The sequence below is a fragment of the Piliocolobus tephrosceles genome, chromosome 3 (assembly GCF_002776525.5).
Source record: "Piliocolobus tephrosceles isolate RC106 chromosome 3, ASM277652v3, whole genome shotgun sequence".
NCBI lineage: Eukaryota > Metazoa > Chordata > Mammalia > Primates > Cercopithecidae > Piliocolobus > Piliocolobus tephrosceles.
This window is the reverse complement of record NC_045436.1, coordinates 98,806,081-98,826,700: the sequence shown is the minus strand read 5'-3', so window position 1 is coordinate 98,826,700 and position 20,620 is coordinate 98,806,081. Positions and strand designations below refer to the sequence as shown.

The following is a 20,620-nucleotide window of genomic DNA, read 5'->3' as shown; positions in this document are numbered from 1 at the left end:
GAAGATGATTTACATGATTTCTGTTAAAATATCAATAGAAATAAAAAAGAAGGCTTCTTTGTCTGTTCCATGTTTTGTGCCAAATACATGGTAGAAGTTATTTTTTGAACAAAGCAAACATATATTTAGAGTTCCAATTATTTAGTGTGGTCTTACTTCAGAATTACTTTTAAGAGTATACTGCCCCTTTGCCCAGTAGTATTTAAGATTTTTAGTGATTCAAAAAATATAATATCTTTTTGCAGTAACTTATAAGAGAATTTTAATTATCATGAAGTATTCTTTCATTTTACTTTATTTCTGGTGGCCTATTTTCTTCATCCATCTCCATTTTGCCATTTTGGTTAAGAAATAGTTTATGAACTAGGGCTTCAAAATTGGCTCATGTAGCAAGCAATGTTCATTTCTTTTTAGGAACATATATTTACTATTATTGCTGTTTGTGTCATAGAAAGTATATGTAGCTTGAATTTGCCAGTGTCCCTCACCAGTAGAATTCAGAGCTACACTTATTTTTTCTATTTTTAAAATGGTAATGTTTGAACAAATGGCATTAATTACCAGGGGGGTGGTTTATATTTTCATTTATATGAGTCTTCAACATTATACTAGAATAAGAAATATATAAAGCTGAGTTAAATTATTATTTTGACAACATCTATTGCTCAAGGGAAGCAGTAAAAGTAAAAGCTTGTTCCAGAAAATGTAGTAAATAAATTAGATTAATGTGGTATAAATCACACAAGGATCATTCAAGAACTAGATTGTAAGTAAATAAAAGCTCTCTTATCTTTCAATGTAATTTGGTCTCTGTATCACTAGATAAAGCCTGTATTTATTTATCTTTGAGCTTGCAGCATAGTATCTAGAACATAATAGGCACCCAATAAATATTTGCCAAAAGTATAAATGAATATGAATGGAAATAGACCTCAGTCTAATAATATTTTTGAATTCCTGTCATATTAACGTTTCAAGCTGCAATCTACAGCCTTGACAAAGTAAGTGTATCATTGTACAATGTGGCTCACTATCTTCCTTAATGATTTATTGTGCAAGTAATTTTTTGAATTAAGATCAGGCAACACACAGATCATTAAAGACAGAAGGCACCTGAGAGAGCATTGGAGTGCATATCTTTATTTTTAAAATGAAGGGAGAAATTCAGAAAAGCAAAAAACAAAAAACAAAACAAAACAAAACAAAACAAAAACCCTTTTTGAGTTAACGCTAAATCACATGGCTGGTGGGAGAGCCAGGACCAAACCTTGGTCTCCTGATTCCCAGGCCAGAGTTTCCTTTAATTACACCATGAAAGGAGTTGGTGCCAAGAACTCTAGAGTTCTGACAGCTGAGTTTCAATCTTCTTTATTATGGTGTTGCTTAAGTCAAATGAACATACTTCCTTGAATACTACTTTCCTTATTTTGAAAGAAGAGTAAAATTCATCACACTTCAGAGTATGTTATGTAACTCAATAAAATATTGACTTTATTGCATACATTATTATGGCTTATCGCTCTGAGTTATTTATCAATATTTAATTATTTATTTCAATAAACCTGTAAGCCATTTTATTTATTCAGTGCCCAGTCTTCTGGGAATAGTGAAAAATTGTCAAGACATGTTCTTTTTTTTTTTTTTTTGAAACGGAGTTGGGAGTCGGGCTCTGTGGCCCAGACTGGAGTGTGGAGTGCAGTGGTGTGATCTTGGCTCACTGCAAGCTCCGCCTCCCAGGTTCACGTCATTCTCCTGCGTCAGCCTCCAGAGCAGCTGGGACTACAGGTGCCTGCCGCCGCGCCTGGCTAATTTTTTTTTGTATTTTTTAGTAGAGACGGGGTTTCACCATGTTAGCCAGGATGGTCTCGATCTCCTGACCTCGTGATCCGCCCACCTCGGCCTCCCAAAGTGCTGGGATTACAGGCGTGAGCCACCGCGCCCGGCCAAGACATGTTCTTATATATATTACGTGTAACCAGCACACATTCGACCACAGGTATATAAAATTATAGTCAATAATTTGAAATACTGGTGGTAAGATAATATGTTGTGTTCACAGGGACATTTTAAATCTTATTGTACCTTTCTTCAGAATTGTAGTTAAAGCATTATTCCTAGAGATGTAAGTGGAAGTTATAAAAACTGACATTATTCGTTTATTCAAATGTCTAAACTTGCAGATGACTTTTCAAAGACTTCCTTAAGCCACCTTATTTTGTACTACTCCATAGAGTCTTCTCTATTGTCGTTATTGAAAGAATATGATTACATAGACTCCAGCAGATGGGGTAGGGATTATTTTTGACTCATACTTACAAGATGTTTTTGATAAGAGGATACTGGGAATACTTACAGGGTACACTGACTTCAACTAAAAAATCATTTCTCACAAGTGTAAATACTATAGTTGAATAAGATTTGATGGCTAACTGAATTCACGACTAAAACTAGATTTAATCAATGGATGGCTGAAGAATGTTCACAAATATGAAAATAAATTTGTTAAATGTCCTCTCAACATTTTCTGTTAACAAAAAACGTAACAAGGAAAATAGAAATACGGGAAACAAAATTTTGGTGTTTGTGGATGTAGATATTAGTTTCTACAATGTGTTTTAGTAATTATGGTAAAATAAATCAGGGAAGTTAGTCTGTTTGCTGTGAAGAAGTGAGCTGTCCATTTAAAACAACTTATTAGTGATGGGAGCTGGTAAGTTTTCAGGCTTAAATTTGTAAGTAAATCTTTAATAGCTCTAGGAAGAAACTCTCAGTAAATAAAACATATTTGTTGAAGTCATCATGATCTTTTCAAATTTAAGACAATTGCACTGTTCCGTTTTGATTCTTCACACCAGCCATTTGAATTTTAAAGCCATCTTCCCAAAGCTGGTTGCCTTTCTACTATCAACTTTTTCCTCTACAATCTTTTTAAATGACAGTTTAAGTGAATATAATATTAATACAATAAAGTAAAATGTATTTTAATTTTTGTTTGTTTACTAGCTTTGAGTTGAGGAAATCTCTGTCCAAAGAGTTATATCCAAACTAGTTTTTGTCGTTAGTGAGTACCAGACTTCCCTACACAATGTGGAATAAATGCTTTGAAAGGACGTTGAATGTGTCTGTAGTTCCCAGGCATGTTTCAGTGCCAAGATTTACTCAGTGAATAAAATGCTTATCCTCGCTTGTGGAGCGCTATGTGCTTTGGAAGTGTTTCCATCTCAAACATGTAACTGGTTGTGATAAGACCATGGAAACTTTTAGTACCACTTCTCTCCATTCCCTCTCCCTCCTCTTAGTAGAACAGACAAGTTCCTCAGTGCCAAATCTACAAGCTTACAATGTCCCTATTGGACTAAAAGCATATTCATATCATACGTAATATTTCTTTTGTTTACACACCTAAACTATTCATTATGATAAAAAAATAGCCTAACAGAATAAATTGAAAGAAGATATATAGAATATTTGCTTGAGAAACTAGTCATACATACAAATTTAGAAATACTGCTCATTCATTTGGGTACCACATGTTCAAGTTATACCTACATTAATTTGTGCTCTAGATTCATACTGGAAATTTTCAAATGTGTATTTGTCAGATCTTCTTTGACGCATCTTAAATAGCCTGGCACCACGGTTACTGAGATGGGATAATTCTTCCAACATGATGTCTCTGGGGATGCTGACCTTTTTGCCCAGGTCCATGCCATCAACATCTGTAAAACAATATTCATATGAGTAAAAATCCCAAAGTAAGCATTTTCAATGCTATTCTACATTTCTTAATTCTAAAATTCCACCACTTTCTAATTGCATGATCGTAAGTATGTTACTTATTTTCTCTAAACCTCAGTTCCTTCGTCTCTAAAGTGGAGCTAATAATACGAATACCTGTTGCAAAGCATTAATATGAGAATGAAATAAAAATGCTTCGTGTAAAGCATGTAGCCTGGTACCTGGCACATAGTGTGAATAAAAGTTAGCTGTAATTACGACTAGTACAATTTAGTCTTTCCGTATAGAATGAGCTTTCAAATAGCATGGCTTCATAGTTATATTCATAAACTCTGTTTTGCTCCCCACATTTTTATGTGTCAGCTTTAGCTATCCCCCTACTGAAATGCCTGCCCACCCACTCCACCCCACCCCATTTCCCAGACTCGGTCAAAATACTATTTGTTCTGCATCTAGCACTGACTAGCCTCCATAAAGTAGGCAGATGATAAGTATTGAGTGAACTTTTCCCCCAATACAGCTCACATGCCATTTATATTAATTTCTTACCTAAAATTTTTATTCATAATTACTCATTCATTCTCTATATTCCCGTAACACTGAATCACATATATTTGATTTTGCTTTATTTGTTTTATGGTTTGCATTTTCTTTAGGTTTTACTCTCCGTGTCTTCCATACCTTAAATATGCTAGACATTCAGTAAATGAGTGTTATTTTCTATTTCTATTACTAAACAGTTTTTCCAAAATCCAAAAGAGATACACGCTTCCACTTGCTTCTGTAATCACTAATATATTTCTGTAATATCCACACAGTCTTTTTGCCACTGTTGACTACCATTAAGTGCATAGGAAGAAAAATTGGGCCATTAGGAAAATAAATAATTATTTTGATTGAGGCAACATTCTTTGATGATATGAAATATTAACCATAACAATTAAGCTTTTGGGAATGTTTAGAATAAAACAACAGAACTACTTGTGTAATTTTCTCCTCACTTTTCTTTTGAAAGAAAAATTAGTTTACCTGTTTTGTTTTTTCATGGAGAGGAGTCCACTAATTATAAAAGTCACAATATCAAGATGTTTGCTTCTGGGAAGATGAAGTAAATATATTTTTTCTTATAAAGCTATTAAGTACAATCTCACATGTTGAACATTATAAATAAATAAATAAATAAATAACTCTGAAAGTGTAAAGAAATAGGCAGACAAGCTAGGGACCCCAGGACCCAAGGAACAACATGGTGGTTAATACTCTAGGTTTTCTTTTAGCCCCTAAATCTCAGACTTGAAGCTGAAGATGATGGCAACCCAAAAACACCAAGAGGTGCAGACAAACAAAGCACCAGTGAAAGGCTGTTCTCTCCAGCTAAAGGACCAGGAAAGGAGCTGCCTTTGCAAGACAGAAAATGTTTAGACAATGGCCACGCTACTTTAGCCAAGCACCACAGAAAACACTTTGACCTCACTCTCACCCACGTTAAGATCTTGTGGGGAGCCTAGAATTTCACCCTGTGAGGCTGTAACAAGTTTCTCCAATACTCCCACTAGGGTGGTGTCAGAGAGACCGAGTGGGAAGTTGGGACTTTCATTCCTGTTGGCCAGTAACTACCTCCTTGTCTCCGCAGTCTTAGTGAAGACTATGTGGGAGTCTGAACTCCTGTCCTCTTCTAGCAATAACAAAGAGGCTCCCCTCAAGTTTCAGTGGAGCCAAATAGGGAACCCAGACTTCTACATTCACTTGGCAGCAATGAGTTGGCACTCCCCTTTCTCTGCTGGAGCAGTGTCAGATAAGAACAGATGAAAAAGAAGGTTTATTTAAAGAGCAAGCGTCTCAGAACATAACGTGAAAATGTCCAGGCTTAAATTTGAAAATCACTTATCATACAAGCAACTAGAAAAATCTCAAACTGAATGAAAAAAAAAAAGCAAAAAAACAGTCAAATGCTAACACTGGGATGCCTGAGATACCAAAACTATCTGACAAATATTTTAAAGTACCCAAAATTTAAAGCAATGCTTCAGAAAGCAGTTAGGAAACCACTTGAAACAAATTCTTTAAATGGAAAGGTTTTTTTGCCAATGACTCCATCAGCAGCAGGAAAAAAAAAAAAAAAAAAAAAAAAAAAAAAAAACTCAGCCAACAAATAAAAGATGTAAAGAACCAAATAAAAATTTTAGAACTGAAAATATAATAACCTGAATAAAAAGCTCAGTGAATGGGCTCAACAGTAAAATAGAGGGGGCAAATGAGAAAAATCACTTAGCTGTTTGAATAATAGAAGTTCCCCAATAAGACCAACACAGAGAAAAATAGACTTGAAAACAAATGAACGAGGTATTCTTAGGGATTCATGGTACTCTAATAAAAGATATAGCATTCATGTCATTGAAGTTCCAGGAGAGGAAAAATAAGGGGAAGCTAGAAAAGTACTTAAAGAAATCATGGCTGAAAAATGTCCTAAAGTTGACAGGAGATATAAACATACAGATTCAAGAAGCTAAGAGAACCCTAAACATAATAAACACATATAACTCACAACAAGACTTATAATTAAGCTTCTGAAAACTAAAGACAAAGAAAAAATATTGAAAGCCACCAGATGAAAACAACTTACTTATAAGGGGAAAATAACTAAAATAATAGTGGATTTCTCATCAGAAATCATGGAGGCCAAAAGGAAGTTGTACCATATTTTTCTAGGTGCTGCAAGAAAAGAATTGTCAACCCAGAATCCCATACTCAGTGAAAAATATCCTACAAGAAATAAAGGGGAACTTGAGACACTCTCAGATGAAGGAAAACTGACAGAATTTGTTGCCTGAAAGCCTACCCTAAAAGAATGGCTAAATGAAGTTTTTTTTAAAACAGAAAGGAAACAATAAAAGAAGGAAGGCTGGAACATCAGAAATAAAGAAGGTATATAGTAAGCAGAAATATAGGTATATACAACAGGCTTTCCTTCTCTTCTTGAGCTTTCTAAATTATATTTTATTGTGGAAGCCAAAATTATAACACTGATTGATGTAAATGTATGTAGAAGAAATACTTAAAACCATTATTTTATAAACAGGAGAGAATAAAAAGACATCAAAGTAGATTTTTTTTTTTGAAACAAAGTCTTACTCTGTCACCCAGGGTAGAGTGCAATGACCTGATCTCGACTCACTGCAACCTTCACCTCCCAGGTTCGATTGATTCTCCTACCTCAACCTCCCGAGTAGATGGAATTACAGGTGCCTGCCACCACCACGCCCAGCTAATTTTTGTATTTTTAGTAGAGACGGGGTTTCTCTATGTTGGCCAGGCTGATCTCGAACTCCTGACCTCAAGTGATCTGCCCACCTCCGTCTCCCAAAGTGCTGGGATTACAGGCATGAGCCACCGTGCCTGGTCAAAAGTAGATAAATTTTCTGTACTTCACTTGCACTAGTAAAATGACAACATCAGTAGACTGTGATAAGTTATGCATATATAATGCAATACTTAGAGCAACTCCTGAAAGCTATATGAACAGATACATTTGAAAACTCTATACCGTGGCTCACGCCTGTAATCCCAGCACTTTGGGAGGCCGAGGCAGGCGGATCACGGGGTCAGGAGATCGAGACCATTCTGGTTAACAGATGAAATACTGTCTCTACTAAAAAATACAAAAAATTAGCCGGGCGTGGTGGTGGGCACCTGTAGTCCCAGCTACTCGGAAGGCTGAGGCAGGAGAATGGTGTGAACCTGGGAGGCAGAGCTTGCAGTGAGCTGAGATCCCGCCACTGCACTCCAGCCTGGGTGACAGAGCAAGACTCTGTCTCAGAAAAAAATAAAAATTACATACTTAAGATCTAATACATTAATAAATTAAATATAAATAAATCTAAATACATCAATTGATGTCATATTGGATTAAAAGTGAACCAACTATGGTTTGTTGAACTATGCTGCCTACATGAAACTCACTGCCTATAACAACATTATAAGCAAGTGAAAGTAACAGAATGGAAAAATAGGTATCAAGCAACATCAACCAAATATTATCTGATATTAATATCAGATAAAAATCAGAGCAACAAAATTTACCAGAGACAGAGAAGGGCGTTATATAATGATTAAAGTGCGAATCCACAAAGATTACCTAGAAATCCCAAATGTATATGCACCAAAAACAGAGCTACACAATATTTAAAGTAAAAAATGTAGAACTAAAAGGAGAAATAGATGAATTTACAATTATAGTTGGAAACTTCAACTCCCCCCATCCTTTTTTTTTTTTTTTTTTTTTTTTTTGAGACTGAGTCTCGCTCTTTTGCCCAGGCTGGAGTGCAGTGGCCGTATCTCAGCTCACTGCAAGTCTGCCTCCCAGGTTTAGGCCATTCTCCTGCCTCAGCCTCCCGAGTAGTTGGGACTACAGGCGCCTGCTACCTGGCCTGGCTAGTTTTTTGTGTTTTTTAGTAGAAACGGTTTTCACGCGGCTGCCAGGATAGTCTCGATCTCCTGACCTCGTGATCCGCCCGTCTCGGCCTCCCAAAGTGCTGGGATTACAGGCTTGAGCCACCACGCCCGGCCAATTCCCCCATCTTAACAGATGATAGAACAACTAGGCAGAAGAGCATTAAGAATATAAAGTTCTTAGATGTACCATATGACCCAGCCATCCCACTACTGGGTATATACCCAAAGGATCATAAATCATGCTGCTATAAAGACACATGCACACGTATGCTTATTGTGGCACTATTCACAATAGCAAAGACTTGGAATCAACCCAAATGTCCATCAGTGACAGACTGGATTAAGAAACTGTGGCATATATACACCATGGAATACTATGCAGCCATAAAAAAGGATGAGTTTGTGTCCTTTGTAGGGACATGGATGCAGCTGGAAACCATCATTCTTAGCAAACCATCACAAGAACAGAAAACCAAACACCGCATGTTCTCACTCATAGATGGGAACTGAACAATGAGATCACCTAGACTCGGGAAGGGGAACATCACACACCGGGGCCTATCATGGGGAGGGGGGAGGAGGGAGGGATTGCACTGGGAGTTATACCTGATGTAAATGACGAGTGGATGGGTGCTGACGAGTTGATGGGTGCTGACGAGTTGATGGGTGCAGCACACCAACATGGCACAAGTATACATATGTAACAAACCTGCACGTTATGCACATGTACCCTAGAACTTAAAGTATAATAATAATAATAAAAAAAAAGAATATAAAGTTCTACAATATTAGCAACCAATAGGACTTAATTGACATTTATATTTTATTCAACAACAATAGAACACACATTTCTTTCAAGTGCCAATGGAATATATATCAAGATAGATCATATCCTGGGCTATAAAATAAACCTCAACAAATTAAAATGATTAAATTATTCAGAGTGTTAGCACTGATCACAATAAAACCAAACTAGAAATTAGTAACAGAGCAATAACAGGAAAATCTCCAAACACTTGGAAACTGATCAACATACTTCTAAGTAATTCCTGGGACAAAAAAGGAAGTCTCAAAGGAAATGAAAAATTCAGTGAACTAAATGAATATGAAAATACAGCATATCCAAATTTATGGGAAACAGCTAACTCTGTGCTGAGAGGACTATTTATAGCACTAAATGCACAGTTAAAAAAGAAAAAAAGTATCAAATCAATAAACTAAGTGTCTGCCTCAAAAAACGTAAAAAAAAGATGAACAAAATAAACCCAAAGCAAGCAGAAGGAAAGAAAGAATAAAGATAAGAGCAGAAAACAATGAAATAAAAAACAGAAAAACAATAGAGAAAATCAATGAAGTATGGAGCTGGTTTTTAAAAGATCAGTAAAATTGATAAATCTCTAGTGAGATTAACACAGAAAAGATAGAGAAGGCACAAATTAACAATATTAGGAACAAAATAAGAGATATCATTACAGACACTGCAGATAGCAAACAGATAATAAGAATATTAATACTACAAACAATTCTACATATAAATTCACATAAACTTGAAAAATTAGAAAAAAATTGACCAGTTCCTCAAAAAGCACAAATTACCTCAGTTCACCCAACATGAAACAAGTACTTGATTAACTATATTACTATTCAGACAATTCAGTTTATAGTCTAAAACTCTCCTCACCTCCCAAAAGCCTTCAGACTTAAATGATTTCACTGGAGAATTCTATCAAATATTTAAAGAATAATTATCACCAGTGCCACATAATTTCTGCCCCAAAATAGAAGAGAGTTCTTCCTAGTTCATTTTATTAAGGTAATGATATTCGGATACCAAAGCCAGAGAAAGACAACACACAGACAGGCCAGACGGGGTGGCTCACGCCTGTAATCCTAGCACTTTGGGAGGCCTGAGGCAGGTGGATTGCTTGAGCTCAAGAGTTCAAGACCAGCCTGAGCAACATGGTGAAACCACGTCTCTACCAAACACACACACACACACACACACATACACACACACACACACAAATTTAGCTGGGCATGGTGGTGCATTGGTCCCAGCTACTTGGGAGGCTGAGGTGGAAGGATCAGTTGAGGCTGAGAGGTGGTTGCAGTGAGCCGAGATCAGGCCACTGCACTACAACCTGGGTGACAGAGTGAGACCCTCTCAAAAAAACAAAACAAAACAAAAAACACACACAGAAAAAGTTACAAAACAATATTCCACATACATATAGAAGCAAAATCCTTAACATATTATTAGCAAATATAATTAAGCAATATATTAAAAGAATTTTATGTCATGAGCCAGTGGGGTTTAATCCAGGGAGACAACGCTGTTTCACTATTTGAAGATCAATCAATGTAATTCACTATGTTAACAGGCTAAGGAAGAAAAATCACATTACTATATCTTTGAGATCTAGAGCGAGGCAAAGATTCACCATGTTCACAGGCTAAGGAAGAAAAATCACATTAGTGTAATTTTGGGACCTAGGGCTAGGCAAAGAGTTGCTAAACAACACCAAAATCACAATCCATAAAAGGAATAATTGATAAACTGGACATCATCAAAATTAAAAACGTTTGCTCTGAGACAGACCCTGCTAAAAGGATGAAAAGACAAGCTACAGGATGGGAAACAATATTTTCAAAACATATAACATTGAGAACAGTCTAGCATAAATACAGAACAATCAAAATTAACTATTAAAAAAGCAAACAATCCAATTAGAATGTGGACCAAAACATGAAGAGGCATTTCAACTGAAAAAGATGTACAGATTACAAATAAGCATTTGAAAGATGGTAAACATCATCAGTCACTAGGGAAATGCAAATTAAAATCACAATGATATATCACTACACACCTATCAGAATGTCTATAATGAAAAATGACAGCACCATTTGCTGGTGAGGATGTGGAGAAACTGGGTCACTTGCACATTGCTGCTGAAGATGTAAAATGGTACAGACACTCTTGAAAACAATTTCATAAATTCTATTATAAACTGAATGCAGAACTACCCAGCAATACTGGACATTTATCCCAGTGAAATGAAAACTTGTGTTCTTGGCCAGGCGTAGTGGCTCACGCCTGTAATCCCAGCACTGTGGGAGGCTGAGGCAGGAGGATCACCTGAGGTCAGGGCTTTGAGATCAGCCTGACCAACATGGAGAAACGCCATCTCTACTAAAAATACAAAAAATTAGCCGGGCATGGTGGTGCATGACTGTAATTCCAGCTACTCGGGAGGCTGAGGCAGGAGAATCGCTTGAACCTGGGAAGCAGAGGTTGCAGTGAGCCGAGATCGCACCATTGCACTCCAACCTGGGCAACAAGAGCGAAACTCCGTCTCAAAAATAAAAGAAAAAAAACTTGTGTTCTTGCAAAATCATATACACAAATGTTCATAGCATCTTCCTTCTTGATAATCAAAAACCGAAACAACCCAGATGTATTTCAATGGGTAAACTATTAAAAACACTGTGGTCCATCCACAGCATGGTATTCAGCAACAAAAAGGAACAAATCATTGAGAACAAGACCTGGATGAATCTCTATAGAGAATTACACTGAATAAAAAAGTCATTCCCAAAAGGTTATATGCTGTATGTATGATTTCATTTGTATATCATTCTTGAAATTACAGAAAATTTATAGAAACGGAGAGCAGAATAGTGATTGGTCAGGGTTTAAGGAGAGATAGGGCCAAGAGAGAAGTGGGGATGGCTATGAAAGGGCAACACGAGAGACCCTTATGGGAATGGAAATGTTACATCTCTTGACTGTATCAATGTCAATATTCTGGTTGTGATATTGTACTATAGCTTTGCCAGATGTTACCACTGGGAAAGGGCACATGGGATAGCCCAATATTATATGTAACAACTGCATGTGAAACTATGATTATCTAAAAAAAAATCTCAAAATAAAAAATTTAATTAAGAGCTATCAGGCCATGAAAAGACATGAAGAATCCTCAAATGGGTATTTCTAAGTAAAACAAGCCAGTCAGAAAAATCTGCTTACTGTATGATTCCAGCTATTTGACATTCTGGAAAAGACAAAACTAGGCAGCATAAAGATCCATAGTTGCCAAGGACTTGGAAGGAGGTAGAGAGACAGGGATGAATAACTGAAGCACAGGGGATTTTTAGGGCTGAGAAACTATCCTGTGTGATGCTGAAATGGCAGATATACGACACTGCATTTGTGAAAACCCATAGAACTGCGTAACACAAAGAGTGAATCCTAATGTAAACTATGGACTTTAGTTAATGCTATGGTTTGAATGTGTGTCCCTTCCAAAGCTCATTTTGAAATTTAATTTCAAATAGGCGGTGGGTCACGCCTATAATCCCAGCACTTTGGGAGGCCCAGGTGGGCAGATCATGAGGTCAGGAGTTCGAGACCAGCCTGGCCAATATGGTGAAACCACATCTCTACTAAAAATACAAAAATTAGCCATGCATGGTGGTGTGCACCTGTAATCCCAGCTACTCAGGAGACTGAGGCAGGAGAATCGCTTGAACCCAGGAGGCGGAGGTTGCAGTGAGCCGAGGTCAGGCCACTGCACTCCAGCCTGGGTGACACAGCAAGACTTCATCTCAAAAAATAAAAAGAAAAAGAAAAGAAGAGAAAAGAAAGAAATTTAATTGCCATTGTGACAGTATTAAGAGCTCAGAGCTTTAAAAGGTAATTAAGCCATGAGTACCCCACCCTCATGGGTGGGATCTGTGACCTTATACAAGGATGAATTCAGCCCCCTTTTCTTTCTTGTCCTCTGCCATGTGATGACTCAGCAAAAAGACCCTCCGTTGATGCTGGCACCTTTATACTGGACTACCTGGCCCCTGGAACCATGAACCAATTTCTGTTCAGTATAGACTACCCAGTCTCAGGTATTCTGTTATAGCAGCACAAAATGGACTGCAACAGTTATCAATATTGGTTCATCAGTTGTTACAAATACACGCTGATGCAAGATGCTAATAATACAGGAAACAGCAGTGGGGAAGAAGTTTATATGGGAACTTACTGTACTTTCTCCCTCACTTTCCTGCAAACCTAAAACTGCTCTACAAAATAAAGTCTATTATTAAAAATGTTTAAAAATTTTTATACCTCTTTCCAATGCAATGAAGAACAGCTCTGTTTGGCTCTCTAGCATCCCCAAACAAAACAAAACAAAATGCTGTGTTTCACAGTCCCCAGGAATGGTAGAAATAGCCTATGGAAAAGGCATAAGAAAAACAGAGCGGAGTATGTGAGGGTATTTTACAACAATTTCCTGAGATTTGCTCGTCAACTTTGCTGAGTTCTACAGGGAATATTCACACTTACTTATTTGTAAGTGTTTGGAGTCTCTATCACTATGTGTTTGGACCATGAAAGGATAAGCAAGTTTATTTTTCAGTGTGTCTATGAATATCCCTCAACATACTAGACAGTGTGATGGGGATGCGGTATTTCAACTTTTTGATTCTGGATTCAGACTAGCAAGTTCCATTTAGATTATAAAAGATAGAAGAGACGTTATGCTCTTGAGGTTATTTATATCCATTGTATCTGTATGGGGAAAATATGTAATGTTCTACTACTGCATATCTCTTTCCAACTCTGTATTTAGGGCTTCCATGGTGGTAGCTTGAATTTGGTCATGGTGGGAGCATTTATATCACAGAAATTGGCAAATTCTACAAATCAAAACATCCCTACTGCTGCCCCATTTGAGAACCAATTGTTAAATATATAATAGCATACTAATGGACACATTCATCAGTGTCAGGGATGTTTTGCATAAACATATAAAACACACAAACAAAATTCTCCAAGGTTTTATTCCCTTCCCTTCTAATAGTTAAATTTATGATGTCACTGGAGCAAGCGTTTCAGAAACATTTGTGAGTTAAGGAATCTAATGCATGATCACTCTCATTACTTAAACTTTCAGAGTCAAGAACGCTGTCATCTGAGCACACAGATTCCAAGTTCAGCTGTTCCCTGCCCTTCACTGAAAACCCTTGCACGGGTTCTTAACTGTGTGTTTAATCTTGATGCTTGATAAATGATATGTTTTATTTAGAATACATATCCTTGCCTTCATGGCTTAGAAGGTTGTCTTTGTGGCATTAGATTATCCATTGAAAATAAGGCCAGGCATGGTGGCTCACGCTTGTAATCCCAGCACTCTGGGAGGCTGAGGCAGGCGGATCACCTGAGGTCAAGAGTTCGAGATCAGCCCTGCCAACATGGCAAAACCCTATCTCTACTAAAAAAATACAAAAATTAGCTGAGCGTAGTGGCAGACACCTGTAATTCCAGCTACTCAGGAGGCTGAGGCAGGAGAATCACTTGAACTCAGGAAGCAGAGGTTGCAGTGAGCCGAGATTGTACCACTGCACTCCAGCCTGGGCAATAGAGCCAGACTCCATCTCAAAAAAAAAAGAAAAACAATATGGCTAGGTATACTTTCTTATTGGTGTCATTTATACTGATCCGTAACTTCAGTGAGATGAGTTAATCTAATCCATAGTTTGCAAAGACACTCACAAATAATTGTAGTAAGACAAAACACCTTTTAAAACTGTTCTACTATGATTGGCAACTGCAATTACTAGAGGGTAGCTAGCTGAAGCTTATTTGCTTTAGGGTGGGCTTATTGATTATCTGCATTTGCACAGAACTCTTCCTCCTGTCCCTGGACAGTTGGCCTATGTAATTGAATAATAGTCCACAAAATATGTTCTTCTATAAAGTAATATGTATGTACATATTACATATAACATGTAAGATCATAGTCCAGACTGTGATTTTGGGTAATGCCTTAAAACTCCAATTGATAAAAAGTTCTGTGATAATTATCTCTACATAAAAAAGTTGATTTTGAATACCATCTGTGATTCTTTATTTTCTTATTTCATACATCTTTGTCTTGATTTGAGTTCTAAGGTTATTTTATAAAGTTTTAAAAAATTAGTCATTAATAAAAATATTATTTAAAAACTGTAAATCTATAAACATTCAAAAAATGAGATTACCAATGTACCGAATTACACAAACAGAATAATCTAGTACTGTTTATAGGATGTGTATCTAAAACTTATTTGAGTGAAAAAGTCTTCAAAGAAAGCTAGGATGATGGAATAATATAGCTAGAATTGAACTCTACAATTTCAACTTCAGTGTAAAATACAATTTAGCCTAGTTCTCTTGTACTAGTTTTCTGGAGTGCCTTATTAGAGGTTAGATGCTTAGAAAACTTATGAATTCACAAGATATGACTGCACACTACTTTTCAAAATAAAACGTGCAAACCTTTCTAGCTCTTATTTTTCTTGGGGCTATGAGAATGCTAATGTGAAAGGTTAAAACAAACAACAGAAAATTACCAAACTTGTACACTGAATCATTAAGTTCTTCTTCTATAAACTTTTTATATTTGATAGGAGGTATGAAAGGCCTTTTTGGCGTCTTCATTTTGATTTTGAAGATTTGATTAGTCACAGTTTAAGATACGTTCCTACAAGAGAAGTAAAAGTGGTCTTCATGTAATCGTTCATCTGAAATTCTAGACTTTGTACTTATTTTCAAAGAGTCCTTGCAATTTATGTCAATATTATCATTTCCTTTGTTACTGATGGAAGAACTCAAACACACTGATGTTTGGCTTCTGCACGTAGCTCAGTAAATTAGAATCATGGAATTTTATAATTAGATGTATCAGCAAATCTAGCCTTCCTCATTTTCTGATGTGAAATCTGATGTCTAGTCTGGAACCCAGGATCCCTGGTACCACATTAACAACAGCACTCCATTTAGAACCTGGGCTTCCTGTTTTCAGACCAAAAGCTAAGCTCTCTTCCTGAAGTTACAAAAACAACCTGCCCAGTTCTCTTTTGTGTGCTGGGAAAAGCTGTTGCCCAATCATGAGGAGAAAAAAACAAACAAACAGAAAACATACCAAAAAAAGCCCTCCTAGAACCCAGGTGAGAGGACTGCAGGGTGACCGAAACTTACTTAGGAGGCACTGTGGTCTTCTCTATTTATGAAGCTCTTATTCTAAACTGTCAGCAATATCCATGCTTGAAGTCAGGGAACATCATACTCCCAGTTCTTTTTATGGTTTTTAAAACTCCAATTCCTTTCCCCCAGCATTTCTAAACAGATGCCAGTTTCTCTAGAGTGCCTCTCCTTATTTTATTCTGATTGCCCCATCTCTTTATCAGTTTATTACTTCCTATCCTTTCATTCTTTCCTACCTCTCTTCCTTCAGTCTTCAAGTTTCAAATGAGTTACTGAACAAGAGAAAAATATGATTAATACTGGAAAATATGTACAGATTTAGGGGTAAATTACGCAGGGCTCATGGGTGGGGACTATTAGAGGCCATCTTTTCTCGTCTCCATAACTAATTCATGCACAGATAATGCCAAATTATTTTTTGTCTTTTACAATAGCACTTGTTAGATAGTAACAACTGTGGCTGAGATACTTTTATATAAAGCACAGAGGTTTGTCTCACAAAAGTAACCAGGACAGCTTTACCATTAGCTCTGCTTCCTGCCAAGGTGATGATGATGGTAATCATAACTACGATATGAGGAAGGTAAATCTAAAAGCAGGCAGCCTTCATGTTTGGGATGCTTTTTATTAGTCATTTGTTGGGAGTGTGGTATATTTGCTTCTAGTATGTAATTTGAAACCAAATCATAATGGGTTCAAAATGAGCAACAATTTGGGAGTGTGATTAGTAGAGGCTGGGAGTTAACCACCTCTTTCTCATTCTGTGCAGTTAGCATTATAATCTATATGAAGAGAATTTTTCAGTAATTCTTTGAGGTTATTTCTCCTTCTGATGGAATGAGGGCTCTGATGTAAAACTCTCCATTTCTGATTCTTATATTTTTCTACTGATTTATCTCAAAGACTCACCCACTGCAATCTCTTTCCCTTACAAGAATGGGATTGAATTTCCACCTCATGTTCAGAGGACAACGACTGATTTAGCCAACTCATTGTCACATTTCATACTCCTCCAAGCTAAATGTTTTTGGAAAGGAGTAATAAAAATTAAATGAGTTATGATGCTGAAAAAAAATTCCGATGCACAAGGGGAGAGGAGGGAAGGTAGGAAAAGGGGATTTTGACTGGAACATCCTTTTCCATTTGTCTTTACAAAGGACAATCCTTTATAAAGTCAAAATTTGATTTATTTGTCTTACAATTAAGATCAAAGCAGTTGCATGTTTTATCTTAAATTATCCAGATTTTTACTGCTGCAAAATGTTTGAAAGTTTGGAGGATCACTCCCAAAAGAGTTTCTCTGAAGTTCATTTTATTTCTGCATCCTGAGAAAAAATTATACTCCCCTAGCTCCAGATCGCTAAACATCATCAAATAGTGAAGTTCCATATAAAATGTCAGAGGAAATAAGAGAAGAAAAATATTTGAGCTGTTTCATAAAGTACTGAAGTTATTTCATCTGGGATGAGCTTGGAAAGAGTCTGATTATCCCCACGTTATCTGAAATACTTGACATTCCAACAAAGACAGAGCATGTGACTCCTCTTAAGGGAGCTGGAACTCATCCAGTGACATGGGAGGGAGGTTTCAGCTGACTACGTGGCTAGGATTTACTGGTGGTGAGATAGTGGTTTTGAGGGTTTCCCCCACTTTGATATATAATTGTGTGTTTTTTCCCCAAGTATTTTTCATAAAAACAATAGTTATGCTTATAAAAAAGGAAAAAAAACTTCTTATCTTTATGATCTATGTCAGAGCAAACAGAGTAGACTCCAACACATGACTTAGGCTGGAATACATTAAATGGACTGACTGTTTTATGATTAGGATTCCATTAGAAAACAATAACATAGTCTTATTTTAAGGTAAACAATTTTGTCACAAACTCTAGTGATCATCTGATTTTTGACACATTGATCAGGGAAGCTATAAAATAATTTCAAGTAAACTACTTGAAGCTGGAAATACAAAGATGCATGAAATTTTAAAAAGAGGCATGAATTTTGGAACTTTGGATTGGTACGAGTTCAGTTCTGGCATCTGATTCAGAATTATTCTCATTTTATTCCAAGCTAATTTGACATTATAGTAAAACAGGAGAACCAAGTTGAATCCAGTATAGTGGTTTTGTATTGCAGAAAATAGAAAACAACAACAGGACCTCTTAGTTATGACTACATTGTGTGGAGAGCACCTAAAAGTCTTTGATTCTGTTCCTCTTGCTTTATGGAAGGTGCAATATGAAAACATTATGCTCAATACTCTTCCCAGGTCTCAAGCTTCTAGGTCTCAATAATGTAGTGGTGAAAGGCTGCATTCCTTGTCAGTAGAGAGGAAATAAGGAGGCATTCTGAAAATTCCACAAATATATCTGGAATGGCTCAAATCAGCTCCTAAGAGTACCTGAACTTTTTTTCTTAACTTTTAAAATTGATGCTATACCTTGCTTATAAACAAAGTTAAATTTCCTTTATAAGACTCAAAATGCAAGTTATAAAGCATTGCTTTCTCAAGTTATTTGCTGGAATTTAAAGAAAAGGAGAGAGTGAAATAGTACCTTATATGTAATATATATTTATATTTTTTGAGTCGTATGCTTTAAGACTACAATAACTTTATATTTTCTCAGAAGTTACAAATAAAAGTAGACTTTGCACACAAAATATGTTAGTAAATCAATTACCAAATTTGAAGAGTTAAATAAATAAGCAATAGAAATGGAGTTAAATAATAAGCAATAAATATGAATTCTAACTTAATAGCTTTATAAAAAAGATGACAGAACTTATTTTGAGTGATTTATATAATGTAAGGTAAAAGAAATCAAGCTAAACCATGTGGGATGGACAATGAAGAGAAGATTGTATGAGACTTGTCCAGAAAAAAAAAAAAAAAGAATATAGAGTGATCTTAACTTATAATGTGGAAGGCAGGCCAAGCAGAATGTACATCAGCTGTCAGATTGCTTCATGCCTTTTACAGCAGTTGTTCCTCTGAAAATAGTTTCCAAATGAGAAAGGATGACTACAAAAGGATTAGTTACCATAGGCTTTTCTACACCCCCTAGAGCTCCAGGTTTGTTACGACAGAACAGCAAGAATTTAAAGGAAGTAAACTATGGAATATTAAACAACGTCAGGTTGGAGCCACATTCATGCTGATCTATATTAATGCTACGAAGGATTTTTATTGATACCATTTCCATGGACTTCCTTCATGATGGCTGTTGCTTGCTGTTTTCTCTGCTTCACCATAGCATTATGTGATAGCATGGTTTGTTTGTTCCCTGTTAAAAACAAAGGGACATTATTGAGGCAATGTGAAGAACTCATTTGGAGTGTCTCATAATCACTGTTGTGAAAGACAACATCTTTGTTCTTTATTAAAAAGTTATTATCGCTTGCTACTGAAAGACTTCAATATGCATTCCTTATCTGGTGACAGAGTATGTTATTCATTGACAGGCAATGTCACAGTGAACAGAGACCCGGTCTTATCTGGACATTAATATAATGATCATCAGGCAGTGAGAAACAATGAAATTGCTGGTCTCCTTTCCCCTCCCTCTCTTTTCTCCACAGTATTTTAATCTATCATTGTCTCCTCACTGGCCTTCATTTGTACCAGCATCACACTCCATCAATTCCAGCAAACTGTAAGAATGAAGAAGACACTAGATTAAACCAGAATTCTTTGGTGGTAGCATTTTAATATTGTCAACAGCTGCGCTTTAAAGCAGAGAACACCCATTTATGAGTCACAACTCTGAATCTCCTTGGACAACTGACTAATAAAACATTTTAGGAAACAACATACTCACCTTGCTGTTAGATTGTGCTTTTTCAGCGGGGATGAATCCCAGTTTGTGGAGGAAGACTCTGGAGATGGACTATGGATGGCACTTGGGCCTGATGGTTTTTATCCTTGAACCTGGGACAGCATGGTCCCTACTCTGACTCAAACTGGGGACTGAGCTTTTCTGAAGAGACTGGCATTCAGCTGACATCAACTGACTATATATAGCACCAAATACTTTAGCTACTCATATCTTCCTGGCGAAAGGGAGGAACAGGGAAAGATTAGGCTCTCTCCATTGTGTTTCTAGTTTGTGAGACGGTTAAATGAAGCATTCATTGGACATGCAGAAAGTTTTTAGTGAGCACTTTTTGTTTGAACAGATAGTAGCCAAAAGGGATTTTAAACACTTTTAAACATCTAGCTCTTATGTTACATCTTAATTGAGGGGGCAAGAGACACACACATGAATCAGAACAGAATGATAGATTATTCATAATTAAAATGAACAATATAGGCAGTAATATCTATGTAGACTCAAGAAGAAAGGAAGGGGTGGATCAATAGAGCCAGTTCTTAAGCTGGAGTGAGAACTCATGCTAGGTTCAG

General features: G+C 36.5%; 1 protein-coding gene across 1 annotated transcript in view; it reads right to left on the bottom strand.

Annotated features, from left to right (window-relative positions):
* Window positions 1-20,235, bottom strand: part of MYOZ2 (myozenin 2) — a 52,028-nt gene extending 31,793 nt beyond the window's left edge. Inside the window, exons 1-3 of the mRNA XM_023219888.1 lie at window positions 20,037-20,235; window positions 19,413-19,502; window positions 3,550-3,719 (exon numbers count right to left, since the gene is read on the bottom strand). Of these exons, the coding sequence (XP_023075656.1) occupies window positions 3,550-3,719; window positions 19,413-19,488 (246 nt within the window). The 5' untranslated portion in view covers window positions 19,489-19,502; window positions 20,037-20,235. The remainder of the gene's footprint in view (window positions 1-3,549; window positions 3,720-19,412; window positions 19,503-20,036) is intronic.
* Window positions 20,236-20,620: the final 385 nt, after the last annotated feature.